Raw genomic sequence first — 9,656 nt, forward strand, 5'->3', positions numbered from 1 at the left:
CCTTTCCTATCTTCATCTTGACCTATTGTATCAAGACTCAGCCCAACTCAGCACCTGCCTCTCTGGGGAGCCCTCGCTCACCACGCATCCCCTCTACCCATGAGGGCAAATCGCCTCCAGATGCATGCTTGAGAGGCCTGAGCCTGTGTGTAAGAAGTCCAGCTCCTCAGTGCTGCCTTGCTGAAGCAATCCCAGGGCAAGGCTACACAGAAGTAGAGACAGGTGTCTGAGGAGCCCCAGCTCCCCTCATCCCCAGCTGTTTCAGTCTTCCCAGCCCAGGAACCAGTCATATGAGTGAGTGGTTGCAAATAATTATATACCACAGGCTTTGAGTTGCCCAAGCTGATGCCAAGTGGAGCAGGGACATGCTGGCTCTGCCAAACTCTGATCATATTACAGGTTCATAATCGAATTAAATGTTTTTTTTTTTAAACCATTAAATTTTGGGGCAGTTTGTGATATAGCATTAAATATCCAAAACAACCATTATTGATACTTTGGTATCTTTTAATCTTTATCTCTTTCTATCTCCATTGCTAACTATATTTATATCTATATTGTATCATTCTTCCTCCACTTATAACATATAGTGGTAATTTTTTATTATGTCTAGAAATAAATATCTACATTATTATTTTGAATGGCTGCAAAGCATTTCAATGTATGGCTTTACCATAATTTTTATAATTATACCCTACTATAGATTTTTAGTTTAATTTGGTTTTATTGCTACTATAAATAATATTGAATGAATAGTCTTGAACAGCATTCAGTGTAACTGTTAGATAATTTCTTCAGGATAATTCTCAGGAAATGCTGGGTTAAAAGGTAAAGGCTTTGGTATAGACAGAAGTCCATCATTCCCCCATGGCTTATCATATAAGTTTACCTGTGTCTGTACCTCCTCTTCACGCCCACCCCTGCTGTGGGAGGGGAAAGCTCTCCACTGTCCATAGGCCTGGTTCTTCTTCTGCATCCTATCTCACTTCTACTTAAGGCTTGGATTATTTGTTTTTTTCCCTCACTCTTATCTGCAACACCAATTTCCCCTTCTCTACTGAATTATTCTCATCAGCATATAACCATGCTCTGGCATCTTTCTGCTACCTTTATTCTTGACTCTATATGACCCTCCAACATGGCTCCATATCTACCACTAGATTTTAGAAAGAGTTTTTATGTCAGGACCAAAGGGAAAAGTAGATAAATCCACAAAAATAAGGAAGAGACTTAAAAAAACATATTTCAATCAGTAACTAATAGAATAAGATGACAAGTAATCAGAAAGGGTGTAGGTATAGAAAGGATATAGAATATTCGAGCAACCACAGAATACATGCTCTTTTGACATGCACATGAAACATGAATCAAAATGGACCACGTGTTCATCTATTAAGCAGTACCTCTCCTTCCACCCCAGTTTCAAAGGACCAAAATCAAACAGAGCATGTTCTCTGACCACAGGGAAATTAGGCTAAAAATTAGTTTCAAAACATAACTAGAAAACCCCTAATGTTTGAAAGTTCAACAGAACGTGTCTCAATAACTCCTAGCTCAATCAAGACATCTCGATGAAAATAAGAACATACTTTAAACTAAATAATAATAAAAACATGACATATCAAAACTTGTGGGATACAACTAAAGCCATACTTAAAAAGAAATTTATAGCCACAAATACATATGTCTAAAAGAATAAAAGTTAAATATCAAATATTTAAGCAAAAGCCTTCATTTAATGTCCAACTCACAAGGAGAGAAAAAGAATAACTAGTTATAAATTAGAAGGCAAGAAATAATAACAGTAGAAATTTCAGCAATAGAAAAAAATGTACAGGTAATAGAGAAAACCAACAAAACCAAAATTGAGTCTTTAAAAACACTGATAAAATGGATAAACTCCTAGGAAAACTAATCAAGTAAAAAGAGGGAATTTTTACTTGATTGAGGGAATTTTACATAAGTTACCAATATCAGAGATGAGAGGGGACCATAATTACAGGTTCTATTGATGCTAAAAAGATATGAAAAAATAAACAATTTTAAGCCAATACATTTAAAAAATTTAGATGAAATGGACAGATTTCTAGAGTACACATCTTACTAAAACTGACACAAGAAGAAATAGATGATTGGAATAGAGCTGTTTAAGTAATTGAATCTGAAATTTAAAACAGTTCGGGAAACAATCTTAAAGACCTAGATGGCATCATTGATGAATCATCCCAAACATCTGAGACAGAGATAAACACCATTGCACACAAATTCTACTGAACTATAAAAAACAAGGTGGGGGCAGATTTCCAACTTGTTTTATGAGGACCCCATGATTTTGATACCAACATCTGACAAGAATTATAGGCCAATCTTATAAGCATAGATGTGAAAATCTTAAATAAAATATTAGCAAATTGAACCTAGTGCTATATAAAGATAACACACCATAACAAAATTGGGCTTAACCCAGAAATAAATGGCAGGTGTAACACTAAAAATCAACAATGTAATTCACCACATTATCAATAAAGGGGGGAAATCATATCATCATCTCAGACAATCAGGGTTTCAAAGAGGACCTAGCGATATAGGGAAACGAGGGCAGTGGTCAATGCTTTCTAGTGGCATTGGCTGGGGTGGGAACTATAACCTTCTACTTCTTTTTATTCTGAGGATAGAAGTGACATCTATGCCCAATGCCCATGGCATTGGCAGTGCCACTTATGCTCTCTTGTTCCCAGTATTGATCTAGTTTTCTTTCTTATTGGATCCTGATTTTGGCCATGATTCTGGCCATCTTTTGTCTCTGACCATTTGGGGAGGTTGGTTCTCCAACCTGCCCAGTGATTCTAAATGTGTTTCAATGGCCTTTCTGTTCTGCTGCATGTAATCAAGAACTCGGCTGACAAAAGAAGACAGAAGCCAGGTCAATCTGAACTTATTCTGATCTGACTTGTCTGCTACTGCCAGCTGCCTCTTGAAGTTGTAAAAATAATAGAAAGAAAAATAATATAAAATCACAATGTGACTTAGAAGGCCCACAAGCCTGGTGGTGATAGGGGCAGGAGTGGGTGGAAGAGGGAAGATGGAAGATAAAGTGAAATTTTTTCCAGCAATGAAGGCTCCATGTACAGATTAGATGGGAGTGGAGTTCTCTGGAGAACAGAGAAAGTCATGTTTTATGTCACAGGTAAGGACAAGTGGCTAAAGAGAGCTTCAGAGAACAGGTGATGATGGATGAGCTAAATATGAATGCAAGAGTCCAATTTTCCTTGGTGGCTGGAGAGAGGACAGGTGTTTTAGTTGGAGGAGTAACATGAACGAAGAGATGGAGGCTTGAGAAAGTAGTGTTCAAGGGAATGGGAACGTTGTGGATGGTTGAAGTACCAGGATGCCAAATGGAGAGGTGGAAGATGACTCTGGAAAGAGGCGAAGACTAAGGGATAAAATACCTTCCTTACTGTTAAGGGGCTTGATCTTTCCTGTGGCCCAAAAAGAAAGGATTGCTGAATATAGGTCAATGTCACCAACCATACATTCTCAAGGAAGCATTGGAGTCCATAGGAGTGTCTGACTGTGAATATAGAAAGTTCTTGCAGCTGGTAGAGTAAACAAGCACTTTGATTTGAAGTTTAGTTTACTTTCAATACTCCCTCCCACTCCCACAGCTCTTCACAACTTGCTTTTGCTTCTTTACTTCAGGTTAAAGTAGAGTCTCTTCCACTGCAGGTTTGAGTATTATTTCCTCTCTGGCCTGACATCTGGCACTAGAGCCAAGCCAGAACTCCAAGGCCAGGCTTGGAGAAGATGGACAATTCCCAGACTACTCTTCCAGCTCATGGCCATGGGGAGGGCTTAGTGGCCACAAGGAAAGTATTTTAGCTGCTCTTTACAAAACATCCCCACCCTGGCCCCAATTAATAGTCTAAGGTTACCAGTACCTTCTCCTTAGGGTTTGGGGCACAGGAGGGAGCCTACCCTGGGCTAGGCCCTTGGGAGCCTGTGGGGTGGGGGGCAGTACAACTCACATTCACATCCCCAAGAAGGTGGCCTGTTCTGGGCCTCAGGTGAATGACTCCTGACCTTCTCTGCCCCTGGCTTCTCCCAATCTGGAACGGAGGGATTCTGATTCTTGGTGACATCTTCATATCAGTTTCCAAATGTTGGGGGAAATCTGAGGTATTATGAACATCCTCCCTTTGCAGTGATATTTACCTGCAAATGTGAAAGAGGCGGGTGCCAGCCCATGCACGCACACAAGTAATTTCACCCTCTCCTCAACGACCTCAGAGGGTGCGCCAGGCCTACCCCACACCAGGGTGCTAAGCCGCCTGCTCGTCCCAACTGCAGACAAAACACCGTCCTTAATTAAGTTCTTTCCTGACGGCTGCCAGGTGCGCCCTTCCGCGGGATGGTGTTAATTCCAGCCTCCGGGAGCAGAGACCCAGCCCCCTTTCCGGGCACATCGGCCCTTGCGCTCAGCCCCTACCTGGAACCCCCCCTCCCGCGCTCCATGGCCCCCCTTCCCACGGACGGGGGAGTTGCTTGTTACGCTGTCTTGCCGGGAATTCACGTTCAGCGCCCACCCAGGCGAGCCCCAGCAGGTATATAAGGACCTAGGACAGCGACAGGGACCAGGCAGCGGGGAAGGAGGAGAAAGAACGGAGGAAAAGTGAAGGACGGAGAAGAGGCCACCGAGCATCCTCGCTCCGGCTCAGCGGGAGTCGCCCGGAGAGCAGCCTCCCCGCAAACAGGTAAGGGCGCAGCGGCGCGGAACCTCGCCCTCACCCCGGAACTCCCTGTCCCGGGAATGGGGGGTGCTCTGGCCCAGCTCTGATCGCTGACTTGAGGCACTTTGGCTCGCCGCGATCCGGAGTTCTTTGAAAACTTTCTTCACTGAGTGCGGCGTGGGAAGCCGCTGGCAGCAGAGCCGCGAGGGCCAGCCCCGGACGCGGGGCGAACCGCTGCGACGCTGAGCGGTGTCTTCCAGGAGCTGGAGGCCCGTCTTCCCGCCCCGCCCCTTGAGTGGGGGCTGCTAGGACCCCTGAGACTCCTACCGCCTTCTGGGGTAGATGTCGGGAGAGCTCGGTTCTTTGGCTCCTCTTCCTCCCGATTTTCTGGGTAGGTGTCACTTAAAAGATACTATATACTCTAGCTCAAATTAACATTAGAAAGGGGAGCAGGAGAGAAAAGGCTAAATATCACTATAAACTCTTTGTATTCTAAACTTTTTTGGATTCAGATCCCCGAATCCTCATTTTTCTGCCCACCTCAGCGCACCCGATGTGGCTGCACTGTGATAATGACTTGGGTCTCCTTTATGAGACCCAGTTGGGGTTAAAAGAGGTGGCTGGAGCAGGAACTGTCCGAGGTCCTGAACCACCTTGTCTGTGCCCTCAAAAGCAATGCAGAGTGGACCTTCCATCCCGCAGACCCTAGGTTGCAGGGCGGATACAGCTGTTTGAACTGACGGAGGCTCAGGCAAAGAGGGTTTCCAGTTAAGGGGGACGAGTCTGCAGGGCATTCGGATCCCCCAAATTCTTGGTGTATAAATGGGGAGGTGGTGGTTCTCACGGAATGGCTGGAAGGAGCCAAGGAAACTAAAAGTGTGCATTTGTTTTGTCAATTGTTAGGATATGGAGAGATTATGGCTTATTTAATGACTTAATCCTCTGACACTTTTGTTTTAGGACTTGATGCATGTGTATCACGGTGCAAGGACAAAACTCAGCACCTCTGCTCCTCCAATATTTACCGAAGGGCGTGGCCAGAGTGCAATTTTAGAGTAACATACAAGATATTTTGTTTAGCTCACAGAGAATTCATCTACACATATGAAGTTCTAACAAGTATAGTTCTATTATAAAGCAGATGTCAAGATTAACAAAGTACAGATTTCTATTTATTTTTCCAAGGCTTTCAATGATTGGATTATAACATTCTCTCGACTCATAAAATGCACAATATTTGACATCTCTCCATTACTATATTGCTCTTTAAAAGTGGCGCAAGGCAATATTTATCCATTGTAGAAAAATAGAAACTACACACAAGGAAAAAACCCCCAAAACAAAACCCAACAAGTTGCTTTCAGGAAACCTAGCCTTTCGGCAGTAGAGTGGAGCTCTGGGGTGGGGAGTGAGAAGGTTATCGTGTGTGCAACACGACCAGTGGCACAGGAGGTAAGGAAATGCTCTCTGGGGTTTTTCAGGAAGGTCTGAAATCATGAGGTAGGTTTTTAGAAAAATGGAAATCATTCCAGAATGGCCAATTTGGAGGAGAATTGAAATACAGTTGAGGAGTTGGTCAGACCTGTATGATTTTATTTCTTTCTCTACTAATATGTCATTTTACACTTGCCTACAATGATATATAACTACCATTTTCCTCTTTTTCTTGTGAATATGGGCATTTTTCTGACAGTATTGTGTCGCGTGGTCTCAGAGCTTTAGTATAAATTGCCTTGTCCCCCAAGTTCAGACTTCATACTTGAACTGGAGCAATGCTCTCAGTTGCCCCTTCGGCTTGAGATGCTGATGGGCCGGCTCACTGGCTGCCACCGCCACCTAATGGCTGCTCTGAAAACACTCAGGCGGTGCCTGGCCGCCATTCAGAAGGGAGCCCTGAGCTGGCTGAGGTTTTGGGGAAAGGAGTGGGGGTGGGGCAGAGAGAAGGAAGTGACTCTCTGAGGTAGACAATGAGAGCCAGAGATAACTTTCACTTCCAAAGCAGTCTCTATAAAAAAGATTTGGCCTATGCCTCCACAAATGAGAGATTTCTTTTAGGCAAACTTATTTTAAAATGCAAATGTCCATTAGGGGAGACAAACAATTAGTTATCCTCACCTTAATGTGAATTACTTTTCTCATCTAATTAGGTTTCTTCTTAACAGCTGGTTAAGAAGTTCTTCTGAAATCCAAAATGATTGTGGGTGGCTGGTGAGCTGATGACAGAACTCGGGGTCCCTTCGGGGGGCTGACCTGGGTGAGGGGGTCCATGACAGCATGAGAGCTAGAAGGCTAGGGAAAGAGCTGGGCACAGGGGGCAAAAGGCAGCATTGGTGCTCCCCTCTTTACTGCATCCTGAACTCTTGACCTCAGCATCTGCCCAGAGGTACTTCCGACTTCTCCAAGAAAGTATCTTTGGTAGGTGTTCACAGTGGGAGGTCATTCCCTTCTGCTCTGTGTATCCATCTTCTTCCCTTCTACACCTACAGCATCTTTAAGTCCAATTATTCCAGACTATATCTGATAACCTCAGAGAACAGAGGCCTGACATTTAATGCATTCCAAAATTACAGGGTTCTGGGAAATAGAGACCACCTGAGTAATTTGTGTACAGGACATCAAATCAGGTTGGCTGAGATTTAGGCTAAATTGGCCAGAGGTTTTATTTGCCTTTATGCAAATCTACTATTCATAGGAACCATAATTTCTGAGGAGTGACAAGATCTTGGTGGGGGAAGAGAGGAAAAGACCGTCTTGAGCAGGACTTTTGGAATCCTTGTCTTTCCCAAGTTACTCCTTGGATCTGAAGAGTTAGAACTATAGCTTCATGAATATGGTGAACTAGGAAAGCTCAATGCTGGCAACAGAACTTAGCCTTACTCTGCCGTGAACACCCGAGTTATTGCCTCTTTCTAGACCTCAGTTTCCCCATCTCTCAAATAAGAGGCTGGACCAAATGACCCCTAAAATAGCTTCCAGCCCTAACCTCCTTTGGGGTCTGATTTTTAACAGGAGATAAAGGAGAAATTGCACACGTTTTGCCCAGATCCTACTCCCCCTCTCTCTACCACAATCCGCACCACCACCCTGCACACCGACCTTCTTGAACTGCTTCTGTCCTCAAAAAGCCTTGCACTCCACAAGTGATTGCGTTGTTAATGTTGGCTCCCGGTCCTTCCTGGTGAGTGGCCAACATTGTCCTGCTCCTTGCAGGGGTCCCACCAATCTTGTTTGTCTCTGCAGAGCCTCAGCCTGCCTGGAAGATGCCGAGATCGTGCTGCACCCGCTCGGGGGCCCTGCTGCTGGCTTTGCTGCTTCAGGCCTCCCTGGAGGTGCATGGCTGGTGCCTGGAGAGCAGCCAGTGTCAAGACCTCACCACGGAAAGTAACCTGCTGGTACGTGGGGCATGGCCACGATCTTGTTTTGGGCATCAGATGGAACTGGGGCTGCGGCTGGGGCTAGGACAGTGCAAAAGAAAAGCGTAGGGAAAGGAGAATTTAATTCCCAGAGATATGGGTACCTCAGCCCAGGGTAGGAACAGACACTTAGGGTGAAGTCAGCATTGGGCCAAGGAGGGAAGGAAGCACCTTCAGGGAAATAGGTCTGGTTTACAATTTCTGCTTGATTATCTTTACTTCCTGTCTTCTGGTATGGAGACCCCATTCCATTTGAGCTATTTAGAGATAGTACCATTAAAATAATACAAATACTAATAATAGTAATAACAATAATTGCTTCTCAATGGAACCTACATTTTCAATCTTTTAGTTCCCAAATTATTCCTTTAAAAATACCCTCATATCATTTGCCAATTTCATTCCATTTTTCTTCTCTATCTACTACCAGTTACAAGGCCAGCTAGGTAGTACCACGAACGATCTCCAGAGGGAGAGGGAAAATCCAGGTGCCTTTTTCCTCTAACTGGTGCCAAATGTCTCATGCTTCTTTTGGAGGACTGATCTGCTGTCTTTCCAGAAGCATGTAAAGGTCCTTTGTGCCAGGCTGGAACTCCCTCCAGGTCACCACAGGGTGTGTGTGTGTGTGTGTGTGTGTGTGTGTGTGTTGGGAGGCATAAATGAGAAATGATAGCAAGTCCAGGACTGACACAGTGCTGGTGTCGGTGACCGAGTTCCATGCTTCTGACAGCACCCTCCTGGTGAGAGTGGAATGCACGTCGCTACGTTCTGTGTGTTTGTCAATGGAGAAGCTGAGTTAAGGTAAAAGAGAGACTTTCTCAAAAACACAGAGCAGGTTTCATGTGGAATATGAAATAGAAGCAAAGAGCCCTGGGAATTCTGAGGGTTCTAGTTCAGAGAGACCCAAGAGACTCTTGATTGGAGACGCCCAATGCACAGCCTTGCTTGCTGAGAGCTCACCAGGGAGGGAGCACTGGCCACGGTCAGAACCCACGGGTTCTGGGCCCAGTTCTGTTACCAATGGGCTGTGGAACCTTGCCAAGGACCATTCACCCCTCCGAACCTCCCGTTTCATGTGTCCAGGGAAGAGGAGTATGAGATAGTTTTTATTTCCCCCTGTTAATATTCTTCAGTCTTATAATTCTAAATCCCTGGAGTAGGTGAGATCCTTCTGTTCCCTCCTTTGCAGTCCTGAGTAACTGAAAACTCAAGGCTGCAGCCTGGAGGTCATTTTCCTAAACAAGTGTGTACCACAGTTGAGTTATCTAGTTAGAAAGCAGAGACACAGGCTCCGTGATCCAGGCAATGGAAATAATTCTGATTTTCTACCCCTCCCTCCATTAAGAACAAGGTGACAGGGAAGTGAACCACCCCCTCCCAAAGCTCACTGATTGCAGAAAGTACCGGATCAGCTTAGAAGGCAGAAAAGTGCCAGAGAAAGTGCCAGATGGGTGTGGGAGAGTTTTGAGGCATGGTACAGAGAGAGGGCTGGGGTAGGGCATGAGGCAGGTTTGCA

General features: G+C 44.8%; 1 protein-coding gene across 1 annotated transcript in view; it reads left to right on the forward strand.

Annotated features, from left to right (window-relative positions):
- Window positions 1-7,987: 7,987 nt before the first annotated feature.
- The window catches only part of POMC (proopiomelanocortin), a 2,865-nt gene continuing 1,196 nt past the window's right edge, over window positions 7,988-9,656 (forward strand). The window contains exon 1 of the mRNA XM_011356618.1: window positions 7,988-8,119. Coding sequence (XP_011354920.1) covers window positions 7,988-8,119 — 132 coding nt within the window. The remainder of the gene's footprint in view (window positions 8,120-9,656) is intronic.

This window comes from Pteropus vampyrus, unplaced genomic scaffold (assembly GCF_000151845.1).
Source record: "Pteropus vampyrus isolate Shadow unplaced genomic scaffold, Pvam_2.0 Scaffold28, whole genome shotgun sequence".
In the NCBI taxonomy this organism is placed as follows: domain Eukaryota; kingdom Metazoa; phylum Chordata; class Mammalia; order Chiroptera; family Pteropodidae; genus Pteropus; species Pteropus vampyrus.